This window comes from Neoarius graeffei, chromosome 7 (assembly GCF_027579695.1).
Source record: "Neoarius graeffei isolate fNeoGra1 chromosome 7, fNeoGra1.pri, whole genome shotgun sequence".
In the NCBI taxonomy this organism is placed as follows: domain Eukaryota; kingdom Metazoa; phylum Chordata; class Actinopteri; order Siluriformes; family Ariidae; genus Neoarius; species Neoarius graeffei.
In genome coordinates, this window is record NC_083575.1 from 31,372,882 (window position 1) to 31,393,787 (window position 20,906).

The 20,906-nt window shown below is 39.8% G+C and overlaps 1 protein-coding gene across 8 annotated transcripts in view; it reads left to right on the forward strand.

Moving 5' to 3' along the window:
* The window catches only part of arid4b (AT-rich interaction domain 4B), a 201,151-nt gene that overhangs the window by 154,850 nt on the left and 25,395 nt on the right, over positions 1-20,906 (forward strand). For 7 of the 8 annotated variants that reach the window (XM_060925500.1, XM_060925499.1, XM_060925501.1 and 4 more), the window contains 4 exons: positions 1,316-1,413; positions 1,590-1,779; positions 5,672-5,883; positions 16,105-16,287. In XM_060925500.1, the coding sequence (XP_060781483.1) occupies positions 1,316-1,413; positions 1,590-1,779; positions 5,672-5,883; positions 16,105-16,287 (683 nt within the window). The remainder of the gene's footprint in view (positions 1-1,315; positions 1,414-1,589; positions 1,780-5,671; positions 5,884-16,104; positions 16,288-20,906) is intronic. The other variant, XM_060925504.1, reaches the window with a different exon arrangement.

Below are 20,906 nucleotides of genomic sequence, written 5' to 3' on the forward strand. Positions count from 1 at the left end.
CAAATGAGCATCAGAAATAGGCCATGGAGCAATGGAAGAAGGTGGTCTGGTATGATGAATCACATATTTTCTTTTACATCATGTGGTTGGTTGGGTGCATGTGTTTTGCGTACCTGGAGAAGAAATGGCACCAAGATGCACTATAGAAGAAAGGCAAGCCAGTAAGGGCAGTGTGATCCTCTGGGCAATGTTCTGCTAAGAAACCTTGGGTCCTGGCATTCATGTGGATGTTACATTGACACGGACTACCTACCTAAACCTGTTACCTATCTGCTTCGTGCCTTGTGGCACATAAGGCGTTCACAGAATCTCTCCACTTCTCCCGATTAGCCGCCACAACCAGCACCTCGTCCCATGTTCTCCAACCTGACACTTTCCTCTCTTTCTCTACAGTGCGCCTCCAGGTGGTCTCGGGCCATCCTCTCTTTCATTGTTCAGATGAGTGGCCACAGCACCCCTGAGATTTGATGGATTTTCTCTGTTTCCGGTTTCTGTAATAGTGTGTTTTTACGGGAGAGGGTGATCAGCCCTCAGCCCAACTCCCACCCTGGAGGACCAGGGGATCACTCTTTGTCTGGTCCCTACCCTTTGATCTGTTTGGCATGAATGACCCTGCCAGGAGTACAAAGACTCCACCCGACATAGCTCTAAGGCTCACTGGAACATTCAAGCTGCTCTACCACAAACAAGGTGGTGATCCTGATCAGAGTGGACCTACCTAAACATTTTTATCTTATCTTTTCTTCTCTTATCTTATGTTTCTGTAATTTCTGTGTATATCAAAAGAAAGTTCTGCCTGGAAGACCACGGAGAGTGTCTATCTGTCAAACAACCCCTGTGACCAGTGTTTTTATCATCATTTAGCAAAGATGTATATTGTGCTAGCTGTAAATGTTATCAGATTAAAGAGAATTGGGAACCATGAAGCAAACTACACAAATCCCACTTTTATTCCGGTCTCGTTTTTTGAAAATGACCGCAGCATGTTTAAATGTTAGCAGCAGCTAATAACCCCTAGTGGTAGCATGCTTATACACCCACATTTTAAGCAGTGCCTTTTTTTTCCTTCAGCTTATCATTTCCTTCAGTTTTTGTTCATTCAAATATACATGTATTATTAAATTAAAGAATATGTAGAAAACAAATTATATGTATTTTCTTTACTTTTAATTTATTTGAAATGAATAGTCTGAATTTGCTGATCATGCAGAGTTTTAACCAGTCAGATACCTTTCTGTTTTCTGGCTTCTGTCACATTCTGAGTCACTGTTCATTTCTCTCTTCCTGTTTTCTTTTGTCATTCTTTTCATGGCAGATTGAGAGTGGATCTATTTGGAAACAAGTGTATCAAGATTTGGGAATCCCAGTGTTGAACTCTGCTGCAGGCTACAATGTCAAATGCGCCTACAGAAAGTAGGTAGTCCAAGCCAGTTATCATCATACAATAAAAAGCAACTATACTGGATGTCTCCATTTCATAAACTTTCATTAATATGTCTAATTTAATTGACAGTCATTTGTTTTGCAGCCAAAGTTCAGTTTAGTTTAAAAACTTTCCTTTGCAAGTTAGACTTGTGCATGTTCCACAGGTATCTTTATGGGTTTGAGGACTACTGCACCTCAACGGGGATCACATTCCGCACGGACCTCCCATTTAAAGCAACAGAAAGGCCGAGTTCTCACACAGACAGCAGTATTGAAGGCCCAGCAGAGAGAACACACAGTGTTGAGCCAAAACCTGATCCAGAGATATCACTAAGCACAAAAAATATTGTCCAGGTATCAACACCACATCTCACTGCCTTTCAGCTACAGTGTTAACACAAAGGAAATGGACCCATTTAGTGTTTGTAAACAAAAAGAGATGCATGCTCAATCTGGTTGCAAAAAGCCCTGAGTAGCCTAGCAACTTGACACTACTATTATTTATAATCTGACTGAAGTATCTATTAAGAATTTTATTTAGGAATTGAATGGACATAAGCTAAAATGTTATCCACTTATTATTATGGATTAGTACTAAAAGACCAGGAGTGCCATTCGGCTAAACTAACACTTTCAGTTGTAACTCTAGAAGATCCTCATGGGTTGGTGCCCTATCAGTGGCAAAATGATCCAGAGCGGTGGCCTAGTCTGTATTGGTTGGACATATGTATATCTCATAGAAACTCTGAGTATTTATACTAGAGAGGAATTGAAGGATTACAAGTCTCTTGGTGTTTGTGGGCATGGTCAAAATATAATGTTTTATAGTTACATCATCTAGGACATCGTGGGACAGAAAGTAGAGGTGCTGCCCAACCAGACACAATAAACATCATAGTTAAGCTAGTCAAGTTAGCTAACTAAACGTCTTCATTATAGGAAATCACTCAGCAAGAATGTGATATAGCTATCGATCATTAGATAGCTAGTTTATTGTTGTAGGCAAGTTATGTAGATTTGTTAAAGCAATATAAATTTGGCATGTTGGTGAACATCATGTGCTAGCGAATCAGACTATATCTGGTTCTGTGAAGTGTTGTACCTACCAAGAAGGTCGGTCCACTGTTTCCTGAACAATAAACCATGGATTAACGAGCACTTTAAAGCCCTCCACAACAGGAAGAAGAGGGCTTTCATTGCAGGAGACAAGGAGGAGGTCAGGTCGGTCCAAAAAGAGCTGAGAAGGGAGCTGAGGAAGGACGAGAACAGCTAGAGGGCAAGCTACAAAAGAACAGCACCATGGAGGTTTGGGATGGATTAAACAAGATCACTGGACATTTAAAAAATAAAAAATCAGGTCCAGCCATGGAGGGGACCCAGGAATGTGCAAATGAGCTAAACCTGTTTTTCAACAAGTTCAACTCAACCCCCGCACCCCAGCTCCATATTCTAACCCCCTTTTGCTACTGAGGGTAACACAGGAGGCACCACAGCCCTCCTCCCCCCACCACCAGATATTTGCCACTGATATTTTCTTCCAAAACAATCTGTCCCTCACACCAGGCGACATCTTAACGACCGAATCCCCACCACCAGCCCATTCATCACATCCAGCCAGGGGACATGAGAGCTCTCCAAGCTTCAAATCAACAAAGCAATAGGTCCAGATATCAATTCCAGGGTGCCTAAGGCATGTGCCAGACAGCTTGCAGGAGTGTTCCAGCACCTATTCAATCTCTCCATGAGCTGTTGAAGATCTCCTGCACTTAGGAAAGGATGTTCTAGTACTCTCAATGACTACAGGCAAGTGGTACTGGCGTCACATGTCATAACTATCAAGAGACTGCTTCTGCAGCACCTTAGGCCCCTAGTGAGTGACTCCCTGGACCCTCTGCAGTTCATATACCAGGCCCAAATCGTGTGGATGTCACAATCATCTACCTGATGCACAAAGCTTACACCTGGAGAGGCTGGGAAGCACAGTGAGAAGAATCATATTCTTTGACTGTGCTTATGTGTTGAACACCATCCAGCCCCTATTGCTTGCAGAGAAACTATTAGCCATGCAGTTAGACCACAAAATAAAGGCCTGGATTACAGACCAACAGGCCACAGTTTGTCTGGCTGCAAGGCAGCTTGCCAGATGGGTAATACTGGTGCACCCCAAGGAACTGTACTTTCAACATTTCACCATTGTGGGCTGCATCATTGAGGAGGAGAACAGGGGCTGATAGAGCTTCACCACATGGTGCAGGGAGAACCACCTACAGCTCAATATTAGCAAGACCAAGGTGCTGGTGGTGGACCTCTGATCATTTCTTTTCTAAATATGGAAGAATGGTAATGATGACTTTCTTTACCTTTTATGAACATTATTGTGTAGTTATATTATTGCACAATAATGTTATTTGGCACATATATAATTGGCAACACCATGTGTTGTTAGTCTCCACAAAGCATTTGGAACGGTCATGAAATCCCCCTTCCCCAGCTATGCACTGGAGCATTGGCCTCAAGTGTGATTCATCAGTTGATTCCAAATCCCAAAATGTATCACCCATTACAGATGGCTATAATTATGATATAAAGGAAAAAAAAGTTGATGGCATGCAAAGACGAGGTTGATGGGAGAGTAAGGGCATGTATTTTCTTAAGTAGAGATAAGTGTGAGTTGTTCATAATTGTTTCTTATATGTTCAATATTAAACAGATTTTAAAAAAAAAAGGTATGTATGTATGTATGTATGTATGTATGTATGTATGTATACAGACGACTACTTGATAGTTCATACACTTGAATAGTTTGATCGCCCTTGTTTTTCCAAAAAAAAAGGGCCTTTTCTGTTTTTAGAGCTTAGGTTATTGGTGTTAATTGATAAAAAAAAAAACACAAATCAGCCATAACATTTAAAACCACTGACCGGTGACGTGAATAGGCTCATTATCTCATTGTCAAGGGGTGGGATATATTAGGAAGCAAGTGAATAGTCAGTTCTTGCAGTTGATTTGTTGTAATCAGGAAAAATGGGCAAACATAAGGATCTGCGTGACTTTAACAAGGGCTAAATTGTAATGGCTAGATAACTGGGTCAGTGCTTCTACAAAATGGCAGGTCTTTTGGGGTGTTCCAGGTATGCATTGGTTAGTACCTACCAAAAGTGGTCCAAGGAAGGACAACTGGTGAAATGGCAGAGTCATGGGCACCCAAGGCTCATTGGAGCGATAGCTAGCTCATCTGGTCTGATCCCACAGAAGAGTGCTCCTATTATAGCACAAATTGCTGAAAAAGTTAATACTGACTATGATAGAAAGGTATCAGAAAATGCAGTGCATCGCAGCTTTGCTGCATAGTTGCAGACTGGTCAGAGTGCCCATGCTGACCCCTGTCCACCGCCAAAAGTCAACAGTGGGCACATGGGTGTCAGAACCAGATCATGGAGCAATAGAAGAAGATGGCATAGTCTGATGAATCATGCTTTCTTTTACATCATGTGGATGGCTAGGGGCATGTGCATGTCTTACCTGGGGAAGAGATGGCACCAGGATGCACAATAGGAAGAAGGCAAGCTGGCAGAGGCAGTGTGATGCTCTGACCAATGTTCTACAGGAAACATTGGGTCCTGACATTCATGTGGACGTTACTTTGACATGTACCACCTATCTAAACATTATTGCAGACCAAGTACACCCCTTCATGGCAGCAGTATTCCCTAATGGCAGTGGTCTCTTTCAGCAGGATAATTCACTTTGCCACACTGCAAAAATTGTTTAGGAATAGTTTGAGGAACATGAGTAAGAGTTCAAGATGTTGACTTGGCTTCCAAATTCCCCAGCTCTCAGTCGGCTCAAGCATCCGTGAGATGTGCTTGACAAACGAATGAGATCCAGGGAGGCCCCACCTCGCAACTTACAGACTTCGGGGCAGAGCTGTTTTGGTGGCACAAGGGGAGCCTACACAATAGTAGGTAGGTAGTTGTAATGTTATGGCTGATATGTGTATGTTCAAAAGTGAATAGGTTTAGATTATAGCCCCTAAAAGACACTCAAAAATGCAGATATGGCCTGGGCAAAGTTTGACACTCCTGAATTAAAAACAAAGGGCCAAATTGTGATGGCTAGATAACTGGGTCAGAGCTTACACAAAATGGCAGGTCTTGTGGAGCGTTCCAGGTATGCATTGTCAAGGATACTTAAAACTATCAAGGGGAATTTAGATTTTTTTTTTTCTTTGGAAAATTACTTTTAGGAGGAGAAATCGGAAGAAGCAGGACTTTTTAGGAACAAAATGAACATCAGAAGTCTGAAGGAAGTAGACAGGATCTGTAGTGACGAGGAAGACACTGGTGTTGATAAAGAACCCCACAAGTTCAAATCTGAAGAAGCTGCACCAGCAGAAGATCCATGTACAGAGAATGTGAAGGTGGAAACATGTAAGGACCAGAACATGGAACTGTTACGGTAAGTGTAACTTGCAACACCAGGCTTAACTGTGATTGTCAGCACTATGGATTGTATCAAAAAGGCAAAGAGGAGACATATTTAAAAATGTTACAACTGGAAAAGAGTGAACAAAAGTAAAAGGGACTGTTCTGTAGAATTATACTCTGATAAACTTAGCAAAAGCAGTGACATTGCATAGGTCATTATTCAGTAAAAATATAAAGTAAGCGAGTAAGTTGTTGAAATACTGTAGTTGTTAATAAATGCATTAAAGCACGTTCACCTCCCTTTTATATAACAATTTATAGTTGGGTCAGAAAGTTTCCTCTGTATTGCTAAATTTAGCGTTTCTACACCACATAATGAAGGACCAACTCCTCAGGACCAGTTGTGCCATTGCTCAGTGATGTAAATTTTATATTCCATCATGCAATCAATCAGTTTCGCTTAATATGCAGATTCATATGCAAAATTTATTCTTATAAGAGTTCTACCATGCCATTCTATTGATGGCATAGAATTTTACTGAAAAGAGTGATAGTTTGCTGACAAAAAGCTGAGGGATCCTGCTGTAACGGTGAATGACTAGCTTTTCTCTTTGAGTCTGTTAAAACTAATACAAACTAATACAAAACATTCCACCATCCCCTGAACTTTCTCAGAAAACAAGGAATTGACAGCATCTTGGGTTGACCAGCTTATAATGTATCTTTTGAAATGTGCTTGTCTTTTGCCTTGCTCTTATTCTTCAAAAGGCAGTGGACCTTTTGTCAGATGTTGTATCACCCGTTCTCGATTTTGCAAGGATTTCTTCCTTCATCTGTCTCACTTATCTCTAACCTTGTTGAGAATATTAGCATCCATATGTTGGTGTGTTGTTTTCAGCAAGTGTGTTCACACACTTACCTCTTTTTGTGTTGAAGTCTGAAATAATGCGGCTGATTTGAGCGGACAGGTTTGTTTTAGACATGTATACAGGCATGTATTGTACCGTATGTTGTTGGGTATGATGGCTATCTGTTAGATTTTACTGGTGCTGATATTGCCCCACTTTATATTTAAGTGAAGAAATTAATCTTTGTTTTGAAGCTGCTTGTGGTGTTGTCCCCCTTTAGTCCCCTTCTTTGGTATAACTGTCTCAGGTTTCATGTTCATGTGGAACATTTGAAAATTATAGTTTAAGCACCATAAGAAGATCTTCCAATCAGCTAGCTTTTCATTTGATTTTGAAAGCTCTGAAACCAGGGTCCTGCCTAACACCTAACCTGTTGCTGCTAGTGTGTGGAAAAACTAGGGGTGTGTGTGTTTTTTTTTAATGGGGGGGATTGGGGGTGTGTGGTGGCAACAGTTAGTACAGGTACAGTAGTGCACTGCAGTACTGCCTTGGCTATCTTTTCTTTTGCTATTTAATATGATTGTGAGATTACATATGTTGTGCCCTACTGTGCTAAAGCTGTAGTTTCTTTTAACAAATGTCTACATGCAAGGTTGCTGCCTGTAGTGCCAGCTTAAATAGCTGTGTCACAAATCACAAACCTGTGTGTTATTCTACACAATTTTTGAATATATTGTTAACATCACATGCATTATTAATAATATTGTTCATACGTTTTGTTTATAAATAATATTTTAATCTAGCAATACTCTCATGTGTATATAAAAGTATGGATCTTTATGGATCCTTTAGATTAGTACAAAGTATAATAATAATAATAATAATAATAGCCACAAGCAGAGATTAACAATTCAATAAGTATGAAATAAGAAATGTTGCCAAGAGCCATTTGGCTGAATGTGGCCAACGATTTTGAAGTAACCTAATAGAAATTAAAATCCTGCCACACACACACACACACACACACACACACACAATTTTATATGAGAGAATATTACATGGTTGCGCGAAGATATGAAGTTTATCTTCCAGTGGCGAACGTATATATCATGTGTGAGCACAGCTATATACATTCACCACTCGAAGATAAACTTCATATCTTTGCACTACCATGTAATGTTCATTATATTATATGGACACATCCACAAAAAATACACAAGTTAATCAAAAGAATTTTAATTTTGAACCAGTTCACCATTTTGACAACATGCATCAAGTTAGTGGGAAAACGTTGGGAGTGACCTCATCGGAGTGAAATATCGGGAAGTATTGTCATTCAGATCTGCAATGTATTCCGTATGAAAAATGCGAGTTTTCAAGACGAGAAGATAAACTTCATATCTTCAAGCCAGTGTGTGATTTTCTTTTTATTATATAGACACTAACAAAAAGTACCCAAATTTATCAAAATAATTCATTGATATCCTCACGAGTGACATATAGAGACTATCACAGTGTTGGTCCTCCCTGTCCTGGATGTAGCACGTATGAAAAATACGAGTGGGGTATTTCCCAGTAAAACACTCGTCCATGTAATATTTTATATTTATGTATATACAGTGTGTGTATGTGTGTGTATATCAGGCCTAGAAATTCATATATTTTTTCACCAGCCAGCCGGACTAGTTACCTTCCAAAGTAACTCGCCAAACAGAAAATCAACTCAACAAAATTTGTTCATGTATGAATTTTACTTCTGTCAAAAATAACGCAAAAGAGAGTAGTTACCATTGTTCATGACTAATGTGCATTTATTTCAAGATCGGAGTATTTTGATACTGTTGTTAAATACATAAATGAGAACAACACAGAGCACCATAATATAATATCAACAAATAATAATATATTGGGAAAACTTGGCAACTTGGTATATGAGTATTGAAAACAAATATACTTACTATCATGACTGTAGCACCCAAAATATGTCCAACATGCTTTCTGTATTTAATCATTTATGAGCGAGAAAGCATTAGGAGCTTCATATTGACTAGGAATCAACTTGAAAAAAATTATTATTCCATAAAAATCGTATCGCAGCCAAGGCCTACCCTGCTCCCACGTTTGCTTATAAGTCCTTTGTCGTTTCTCCTCGTACGCTTTACCGGCGGCCTTTTTCTCCTCTTCAGACCGAGGTCGCTTTGTCCCCGTCTCTGGCGGTTTCTGTACACCTTTCAGAAAATTCCACATCGCAACATAGCTTTGGCAGATGTAGATGTAAACAACAACAAAAACACGTGTTTAAATGGGCGATAATGTGGCCACATCTATTGAATCTGATAACGTGATTACCGCGATATTCAATGAGATGCGTTATATGCATGCGCAGTAGTAAAAAAAAAACCGACAGCCTGACTCGTACACGATATGATTCGGAATCCTTCGGTATTTTCCGTCCTGCTGCTAAACACATCGATTAACACAGACATGGCACACGCTTAATATGTGGCAGCTTTAAGCCCCGTTTACACGTAGCCGGATATCTATGAAGACACATATTTATTTATGCGGTTGCACCTCTCATTTACAGGTAAACGGAGGTTTCAGTCACTGAAAACGGATATCTTTGAAAACTCCGGGCAAAGTGGAGATTTCTGAAAACTCTGTTTTCATGCCTGCGTGTAAGTAGTGGAAAACGGAGTTTTAGGTTTTCTCGACATCACGATATGCGTCACAGAACAATATTTGCGTCAGGCGCTCAATATTTTGGTTTGATGGTCTCATGGATGCAACATGGGTGGTCGTCCTTTTTACATATTTGCAAACACTTTTGGTTTGTTTGCATTTGCAAATAGGACTACAACTGCTTTATGAGGAGCAGAGGAGAAGGACTGCGAGGAGGGTCGCAGTTTTTCAGACGCTTTTCCTCCCACCAAGACAAAGGCTCGCTGCTTACCAACGTCGCCGTCGTCATGCCATTTGTATTTTCATGATTCTGATAGGCTAATATGGCTTTATACTTCTCCTTTTCTGCCACCTATATGTTTGGCATGTTCATAACAACGCTTAGCCACGTATCTATGTGGATCCGTGTAAATGCAGATATTTTGGAGAAGGGTCTGGTGTAATTGTGGATATTTTTGAAAACGGAGAGGCAGGGTTATCCATTTCTATACATACCCGGGTACGTGTAAACTAAGCATTAGTTGACTGTGTGTCTGAATCTTCGCTTCATATATATTTTTTATTTTCAACTAGCCAACCAGGCTGGCTAGTGACTAGCCTGGGAAATCCCATGCTGCTTTGCACAATCGTTCCGATCTGAAAAGACAGCATGGAAACTATGGTCTAAAGGCTCGCCTGAGTTAGGGAGCCAATCAGAGAGTGGGGAGGGGTGGAAAGATGGTGACGCGTACTACTCGACAAACGGAAGCTTGTAGCTTATTTGGGACTGTTTACGGATCACATTTAACATGGCGGCGAGCGATACGAACCAAACTTTCGATCAAGCTTTAGACACTGTTCTGAATAGTTTAGAGCGAAAGTTTGTTTTAAAACGGCAGTAATCGTTCGGTGCCATTGTTTTCCTATTTTTGTTTTGCCTTCTCTTTCCTTCTCTTCTTCGTCTTCTTCGTCGCTCTAACTATGTCACCGGGTACAACTGCCATGATTGGCCATGGGCCATGATTGGCCATATGCCAAATGATAGACATTCGCAACATCCAATAAACGGCCGTTGACGATCGTAAACCACACCTCCCCTACGAGAAATTCAATAGGCGGATTCCAGACCATATTTCACTTGTGATGTGGTCTGGTGTTAACCAGACTAGCTAGTGACAGGAATTACCCGCCAAATGACAAATTAAGTCGCCTCGGGCGACCGGACCACCGCAAATTTCGAGCCGTGTATACTGTATATGTGCGTGTGTTTATGTACTTGTTTAGTAAGCTGTTAATTGGTCCAAAAACACTTATTGGCACATGCTTAATATTCAAGTTTAAGAAACTTAAAATTCAAGTTTAAGTTTCGATAAATCCTGACGGATCATTGACATTACTCTTTAGATTGTTTCTGATGTGGGTTTTTTCCATGTAGGTCTGACCCGCCAAATGCAGTTCACTTGGGTGGTCTGCCATGTTTAAGCTAAAGCTTACCTTAACAGAGAAACTGTTCTAGGGAACACTATTCCATAGTTTTGCAGGGGGCAATGCAAAAACATCTTTTACATGCTCTTCCATTTTGCATGGTTATGGGAAAAGAAAGTACACCCTCCTTCACGTCTCTGTTTTTAATTTATCGGGCCGAAACAAGTGTACAGAGGCCTGTTTTTCCAAAAATTTTGCAAGATGAAAAAACGTAGATCTTACAAAATTTTTCATTCATTGGAGCTATTATGAACCTTTGCAAGATCTTACAAAGTTTTTCATTTTGGTCAGTGTACTTCTGGGTCAGTTCCATCACATGGAAACAGGGCTGTAGTGGAGGCTAGATACAGCGGGGAAAATAGGTATTGAACACTTCAACATTTTTCTCAGTAAATATATTTCTGATGGGGCTATTGACATGAAATTTTCACCAGATGTTGGTAACAAGCCAAGTAATTCTCACACACAAAGAAATCAAAACGTGTATGTCCATAAATTAAGTGTAATAAAGTGGAATGACACGGAATAAGTATTGAACACAAAGAAAAGGAGGTGCAAAAAGGCAAAGAAAGCCAATAAACCAGCTGAAATCTGTCAGTATTTAGAAAGCAATCCTGCCCCCTATCAGTGCAATATCAACTGGTTTAGTCCTAGTTGATGGCCTATAAAAAGGTTTCTCATTACCAAGGTATCACACAAGAAGCATCTCATGATGGGTAAAAGCAAAGAGCTCTCTCAAGACCTTCGCAACCTTATTGTTGCACAACATACTGATGGCATTGGTGACAGACGTATTTCTAAACTTCTGAATGTTCCAGTGAGCACCGTTGAGGGCCATTATCCGGAAGTGGAAAGAACATAATTTCACCATAAACTGGCCATGACCAGGTGCTCCTCGCAAAATTTGACAGAGGAGTCAAAAGAATAATCAGAAGAGTTATCCAAGAGCCAAGGACCATTCGCGGAGAGCTTCAGAAAGACCTGGAATTAGCAGGTACAGTTGTTTCAAAGAACACAATAAGTACTGCACTCAACTGCCATGGCCTCTATGCACGCTTACCGCACAATACTCCATTGCTGAAGAAAAAGCATGTTGAAGCTCGTTTAAAGTTTGCTGCACAACATTTGGACAAACCTATGAAATACTGGGAGAATATAGTCTGGTCAGATGAGACCAAAATTGAACTCTTTGGATGTCATAGCACACACCATGTTTGGAGGAGAAATGGCACTGCACATCACCCCAAAAACACCATACCAACAGTGAAGTTTGGAGGCGAGAACATCATGGTGTGGGGCTGTTTTTCAGCATATGGTGCTGGCAGACTTCATATAATAGAAGGAAGGATGAATGGAGAAATGTACCAAGACATAAGATAAGAATCTGCTGCCATCTACCAGGATGCTGAAGATGAAATGAGGGTGGACATTTCAGCAAGACAATGATCCCAAACACACAGCCAAGGAAACTCTCAGCTGGTTTCAGAGAGAGAAAATAAAGCTGCTAGAATGGCCCAGTCAGTCACCTGGCTTGAATCCAATTGAAATCTATGGAAAGAACTGAAGATCAGAGTTCATAGAAGAGGTCCCCGGAACCTTCAAGATTTGAAGACCGTTTGTGTGGAAGAATGGACCAAAATCACACCTGAGCAATGCATGCAGCTAGTTTCTCCATGCAGGAGACATCTTGAAGCTGTCATTACCAACAAAGGCTTTTCTACTAAGTATTAAATTAATTTCAGTAAGCATGTTCAATACTTGTCCCCTGTGTCATTCCACTTTATTACACTTAATTTATGGACATGTACGTTTTGATTTCTTTGTATATGTGAACTACTTGGGTTGTTACCGACATCTGGTGAAAATTTCATGCCAACAGCCCCATCAGAAATATATTTACTGAGAAAAATGTTGACATGTTCAATACTTATTTTCCCCACTGTACATGTAAACAGCATTTACACACCACCTACATTTCTGAAATAGCAGTATGCATCTCTAAATAGACTTTACACCCTTCTAAATAGAGTTTACACAACTTTCAAATTTGATAGTGTTAGTTTTTCTTATTGTTTTACCAACACAAGCCATAATATATTTTTATAATATATGCATTCTTAGCATTTACAGTATCTAGACTGTGTGACTAATCACATTGTCTCTTGCTAGAGGGTATGCATATGACATGACCGCATGTGGATGCGGTGTCATTGCAGTTATGGCAGAATTGCACTTATTGGGGAAACCATGGCCTAATGGTTAGAGAAGCAGCTTTGGGACCAAAAGGTCACTTGTTCGATTCCCTGGACCAGCAGGAACGGCTGAAGTGCCCTTGAGCAAGGCACCTGACCCCCAGCTGCTCCCCAGGCTGCTCTAGGTATGTTGTACATCGCTCTAGATAAGAGCGTCTGCTAAATGCCTGCAAGCATTCAAGTTGAATGCTATGAAAAAAACCACAAAAACGGACCTACAAAATGGATTTAATGTCTTTTTATATTTGAGACCAATCTAAAAATTCTATGAACCTCTCCTGCTGGTGTGTGCGTTCCATTGTTGTGTACTTTGCAAAAGTATTTATTTATTAATTTTAAAATAAAGCTCCATGTCCCTTCCAGAGTGCCATAAAATCGTGTGGTCCTCACCAGTTTCTATAAACAAACAAATAGCCTCAGGTGACGACAAAAAACACAACAGATTTCAATATGTAGTCATTTTTTCCCAAAATGTAAATCAACATTGAGAAACCAGGTGGAGAAAATAACTACAACCTATAATTCAGAAACATGCTGAACCACCTTGAGCAACAAAAGCCTGAAGTAAACGTAGAGTAGAGGAAAAAAATTATGGAATCACCTTGTAATTTGCATTTCTTAAACAAATACCAGCACAGCTCTAAAAATGCAAATTATTCTGCAGTTAAGCGTGCGTACAGACCTTAAAGCCAAACAAAACCCCAAAAATAAACTCCTATATACTGACAGATAATATCCATACAAGATATGTTCGAGTGTTCATTTGTTCATCTTTATACCTGTATACCATGGACAGATTTTATTTAAAAAAAAAAACACAATGTCCCTGGGCGCTGCCATCTTACTCTCTCCAAGGTTCAGATATCACGCTCTGAGGACAAATCGTGACGTCACAGACTCCAAACATGACTTTCCAACTTTCCAAGCTCGTGGACACATTGCTTCTAAATTGTTGTAAACAACCCTAAAGATGCCCGAGTGGCAAGCGTTTGGGTGTCAAAATAAGCCCCGATCATTGATCATTTTATGTGACCTGCTTTTGTTTGCTTTTTTCAGTGAATAAAAACAATCTTTTTAGACCGCAAGAATCATGTTGCTATCGCAACAGGATTGTTTACTAGTATCTGTTTCAGTACTGTGTATGCACTATATAGCTGGGTGAGATTTAAACTTCATAAAAGTGAAGTCTGTTGATTCACATATTTTGTTGCCAGTGAAAATCACATGGTTACAGAAAAATTCTGATTAGATTTTTAGAATTAGAAGCTTTTATTGGGGCGGCACGGTGGTGTAGTGGTTAGCACTGTCGCCTCACAGCAAGAAGGTCCGGGTTCGAGCCCCGTGGCCGGCGAGGGCCTTTCTGTGCGGAGTTTGCATGTTCTCCCCGTGTCCGCGTGGGTTTCCTCCGGGTGCTCCGGTTTCCCCCACAGTCCAAAGACATGCAGGTTAGGTTAACTGGTGACTCTAAATTGACCGTAGGTGTGAATGGTTGTCTGTGTCAGCCCTGTGATGACCTGGCGACTTGTCCAGGGTGTACCCCGCCTTTCGCCCGTAGTCAGCTGGGATAGGCTCCAGTTTGCCTGCGACCCTGTAGAAGGATAAAGCGTCTAGAGATAATGAGATAAGAAGCTTTTATTGCTCACGTATATTACAGCACAGTGAAATTCTTTCTCTGTGTTCAGCCCATCTGAAGCAGTGAATACAAAGAATTCTCTACTATTCTTTGTATGGTCATAGTATGCAATTTCGAGCATAGCATATTACAGTAGCAGAAAATTCCGAGCATAGACTAACAAGCCTTGTCCACATTTGTATGTCTTCTTGCTGCTCTAGGCAGCAAGCTTTGAATTTTAATATGGCTTACATATTTCATCTGAAATTGCTAACATATTACAGGTTGGTATGGAACCTGTCAGCTATTGATGCTTGGGTCTGCCTGCTAGTGGGTAGTACTTTTACTCCTGATTTACAAAGGCACAGAGGTTTGTGTACATAAGTAATTATCCATTCATTTTAACACCATCTTACTTTTCAGTCTGCACCCTGCCACTGCAACATGGGTGTACATGCAAATGTATACACTATGTTGGGTCTCTCCAGGCTTATCCACAAAGGGCTGTTGTAGCTGTCACTTTTCATTTAGGTCAAATAGAGGCCACACCTAATAATTGAAGACCAAGGTGAATTGATTGGTGGAATCAGTTGTTAAGCCTGCATTGTCGCTCAGAATAAATGGAGCAATAGCTGACATTGGCTAAGTTGCCAAAGGTCAACATTATGGATTTGGATACCCTTACCTGAAATTAAAGACAGTTACCTAGAACTAAACTGCTATACCTTTAGCTAGTATAGATTTTGATTGTTGATGAACCTACAGCAACTTTATTCTGACACAGAACCTATGCGTCAGTCACAGTCTGTTGAAACCAATAGGTGAATTTTAAATTTCAGCTTTGACTAATGCAAGCTGTGTAACTTTGAGTTGTCGAAGCTGAAGCCTGGCATTAAAAGAGCATTAATGAGACTGCAGCCACTTTGCTGTGAAACCAGATGCTAAGGATCAAGTGTTAATTAAAGATTAAAATACATGTAATCATTCAGCAGATTCTAATAATCAGAAAAGTGCTGTTTGATATGATGAGAAACACGAAGATAACAAAAATAAATGTAACTGCTAATCAAAGTAACTGATGAAAGAGTCAGTGATGATTAAACATATATGAATCTTTAATTTACCCTTGCTTCTTCAAATACAGAATCAAGAGATTCAAACAAGTGAAAACATTATTATTATTATTATTATTATTATTATTATTATTACAACAATAAGTGGATTCAATAAATTTAGGGCTGTAGGATATTCATATTCAACCAAGTGATTGTACTATAGAAGCTGATGGCTCAGTTGTTTATTTATTTATTTTTTTAAAGAGGGTGGAGATGGGTTCTTGTCTATATTCTGGGGCAGGCTTAGGGAAAGGAAGTGCTGAACTGTCTTTCTTGCAGGGATGACAGCAGTCAGGAGTGGGAGGAAGGGGAGGAGTTTGAGTGTTACCCCCCTGGGATGAAGGTGCAGGTGAGGTATGGGCGAGGTCGCAATCAGAAGACGTACGAAGCCACTGTGAAAGAGTCAGACCTGGAGGGGGGAGAGGTGCTCTACCTGGTACACTACTGTGGATGGAATGTCAGGTAAGGCAGGACCCTGGGAACTCCTTATGTATTACAAAAAAATATGGTCGCTCCTGAGAAAAGGATCCGGTTTCTAGTTCAACCCTGATGTTTCTGTCAGCTTTTTCTAGCCCAAGCTCAAAGCATCTTTCTTTCAGTGTGGTGTGTGTACAGAGTTTGTGTGGCCATCTAGTGGTTGATGAAATGAGTTGTGTGTTTCTGACATTTAATTAAACGGAGTACTGGCATTCTGATTATTCATAGGTTGAATTTGTCTGGAAATGGTCTGAGACCATTTAGAGTTATGGAAATGGTGAATCCCCAGCATGACTTTGGTGTCTGTTTCTGATGGATTAGCATCTCTTAGTAATAAGCGCTAGTGTTGGGGGGGGACCGCTTCTATTACATAGCGTGGGCAGGTGGACTAGGTTTTTGCACTGAAGTGTGGGAACACTGTGAAAGGGGTCACTTGTTTTACTTATAACATTTTTCACAAAGCACTAGGGCTTTACAGATTTAGATATTATTTGTGCAATATTGTTGAATACACTTACTATTTAAGGAATAGTTTAATCATAATTTTCTCTTTCAGGACAAAACTCTGCATAATCCTTTATATATTTGTTAATCAAGCTGTCATATTTTGTTCATGTTGAAAAAAGTCATGAACGTTTTCAGTACAGTTATACTGCCAGCTTCGTCTTGACCATGAATATAATGGTGTATTTTGAGAACTGTGTAATGTTTGTTTTAATGTTCTTAAGTTAATAGTTGTAACTAGGGATGCATCGATACAGATATATGGTATTTAATACTGTGCTCATTTACTTGTACTCATAAAATATTTGCCATACCAACAGTGATGCTATATACCGTAACATGAAATGCCAGTGACTTCACATATTTCATGAGTAATGAAGCAGCAGTCAAAGCAAAGCAGACTGCAAACTCTGTGCACTGTGAAAATATCAAGTAGAACGATAGCATCTTTAATAATAAAAGTAACCTGATGAAAGATCTTAAATATAAAACTCAGCCCAAGTACACTGCTAACAAATTACATGAGGTGAGGAAATGTCTACAAGCAAGCCTAGGTAAGTGAAAATAACAGTGCTTACCCAGTAGGTTGTTCTTGATGATCAGTCATTATTGGTCATTGACATGGGATTTCATTGCACTGAAAACAAACATGTTAATTACAACTGTACAGAAGTGCTTTTTTTGACCTAAATAATGTCTGTGACACACATACTTGAAAAACCTGATTGATTAATACTGTAGGCTAATTTATCTCATCTCATCTCATTATCTCTAGCCGTTTTATCCTGTTCTACAGGGTCGCAGGCAAGCTGGAGCCTATCCCAGCTGACTACGGGCGAAAGGCGGGGTACACCCTGGACAAGTCGCCAGGTCATCACAGGGCTAGGCTAATTTATGTCTGAAACATTGTTTAAAGATGTCATTGAATTCCCTTTTAAAAAGCATTTAAATCCATACTTCTATTAACGACTTACAGTGGTGCTTGAAAGTTTGTGAACCCTTTAGAATTTTCTATATTTCTGCATAAATCTGTCCTAAAACATCAGATTTTCACAAAAATCCTAAAAGTAGATAGAGAACCCAGTTAAACAAATGAGACAAATGTACTTGGCCATTTATTTATTGAGGAAAATGATCCAATATTACATATCTGTGAGTGGAAAAAGTATGTGATCCTTTGCTTTCAGTATTTGGTGTAACCCCCTTGTGCAGTAATAAATGCAACTAAACATTTCCGGTAACTGTTGATCAGTCCTGCACACTGCCTTGGAGAAATTTTAGGCTATTCCTCCATACAGAACAGCTTCAACTCTGGGATGTTGGTGGGTTTCCTCACATGAACTGCTCGCTTCAGGTCTTTCCGCAACATTTCAGTTGGATTAAGGTCAGGACTTTGACTTGGCTATTCCAAAACATTAACTTTATTCTTCTTAAACCATTCTTTGGTAGAACAACTTGTGTGCTTAGGGTCATTGTCTTGCTGCATGACCCACCTTCTCTTGAGATTCAGTTCATGGACAGATGTCCTGACATTTTCCTTTAGAATTTGCTGGTATAATTCAGAATTCATTGTTCCATCAATGATGGCAAGCTGTCCTGGCCCAGATGCAACAAAGCAGGCCCAAACCACGATACTACCACCACCATGTTTCACAGATGAGATAAGGTTCTTTTGCTGGAATGCAGTGTCTTCCTTTCTCCAAACATAACGCTTCTCATTTAAACCAAAAAGTTCTATTTTGGTCTCATCTGTCCACAAAAGATTTTTCCAATAGCCTTCTGGCTTGTCCACATGATCTTTAGCAAACTGCAGACGAGCAGCAATGTTCTTTTTGGAGAGCAGTGGCTTTCTCCTTGCAACCCTGCCATACACACCATTGTTGTTTGGTGCTCTCCTGACGGTTGACTCATGAACATTAACATTAGCAAATGTGAGAGAGGCCTTCAGTTGCTTAGAAGTTACCCTGGGGTCCTTTGTGACCTCGCCGACTATTACACGCCTTGCTCTTGGAGTGATCTTTATTGGTCGACCACTCCTGGGGAGGGTAACAATGGTCTTGAATTTCCTCCCTTTGTACACAATCTGTCTGACTGTGGATTGGTGGAGTCCAAACTCTTTAGAGATTGTTTTGTAACCTTTTCCAGCCTGATGAGCATCAACAACGCTTTTTCTGAGGTCCTCAGAAATCTCCTTTGTTCGTGCCATGATACACTTCCACAAATGTGGACTTGTGTGAAAATCTGATGTTGTTTTCGGTCATATTCATGCAGGAATATAGAAAATTCTAAAGGGTTCACAAACTTTCAAGCACCATTGTAGTAGAGGTGCTGCCTCTATTGTATGTTTCAGGCTTTCTCCCCCATTTATGAAGTCTAAACTCCATCGAGACCCACTGAGATCTCAAAATCACACTTTTTCTATACACTGTACACTTTTATTAAAAACCACAATCTACAAAGTTGTCATGATTGTGCAATCTGTAGTTGCAGAGCAAAGTGTTTTGTATGCTATGATACTCATTTTACACCAGCATGGGGAAACAAAATAAACACAAATACACTGCAACCCGGCTATAACAAACTCTTTTTCTACAATTGCATATGACAAACTATGTTCGTGTCACCCGCTTTTAATGATAATGAGTCTGACTCTTAAAAAAAAAAACATCACTGAGCCATGCATTCCTGTTCCCACCAGAGACAAACAATAAGTAATCAAGTCCAGAGTCAAGTTAACAATACATGTTAACACCTTAAAACAAAGACTTAACTAGCCTAGCTTAAGTGTCAGTCACTAACATTTATTGAGAACGGCAATCATTGACTTTAAAAAAAAATCCCTTAAAAGGACTTTATTTTATGAGCTAAAAGCAGTTTTATTTGAGTCTTTACTCTGTAAGCATTGTTGCCGTGGCTACTTGTCACATCTACACGCGCGCAGTGCCATTAGGTCTAATTACTATGCACCTGTTCCGGATTAGAGCGCAATCACAGCATGCGCTTATAAGGACTCCATAAACACACAGACTTTGTGAAGTATACACGCTGTACATAGTGTCTCACCTTACCAAGCCTTTGTTCTGTGTATTGCTTTCCTGGTTTTGACTTGCTTTTGTATTGGACTTTGCCTTTGTGATTACCTCTGATATTCTGTTTGTACCTCACTCAACCATTGTGCATTCCATGACCCTGCCATTGTCTTATGTTTTTGAACTGTTTGCCTGCCTGTTTTTAAATAAATACTCTTCCTGAAATTACATCCGTCATTCGCCTCCATTACATGACACTTGTAAACGTAAAATACTCTCCGTTGAAGACAAATTTCCTGTTCTGGACCATCTAAAGTGTGATGAGAAAGCAACAGATTTGTCTAAAGAATATGGTATCCTGAAAAATTCAATTTCGACTTTTAAAGAAAAAGAGCGCTGAGACTTTGTCTCATTCAGCATTATGGGCTGAAAAAAATGTGGCAAGGAAATGACAGCGAGTATGACTTATTTCCTTTACTTCATAAATATGTAAGTGAATTAAGCATAAATATAAATTAAACACAGTTGGTCTTGTTTTATGTAAGAGTGAGTGTTTGGTGTGACAGGTGGGTCCATTTCAGTATTACAAACTTTTCAGTATAAACTATTTGGTCATCCCCCAAGGAGTTTGTTATAGTGGGGTTGCGGTGTGTACACTTTCTTACTGTCTCACTTCATGTTCTTAAGCAAACATTTTTGTAATTGCTGCTAGCAGATTACTACACACAAAATAGGCTTAGCAATAAAGCCTTTTGAGCAAAGGACACTTAACAATTTGAATTGGACTTCTTTTGGTTTTTTTAAGGTGTTTTACATCCAGAATTGGCGCCGATTCAGAATTAGCTCCCAGTAGAACCTGACAGTTAGGCAAACATTTAAGTAATAAGTAAATGGGAGAGTTAGCGTGGCTTGACTGAGAGGGTGGCATGGTTTTTGATGGGGATTCTTTTGAACTAGGCTTATTCTGTTAATTATAAATATGAAACAGTTAATGTATCTCTTAAAACAAACAAAAAACTAAAATAAATAACCAGAAAAATAAATTCACTTATTCTTAACGGATATTAACAG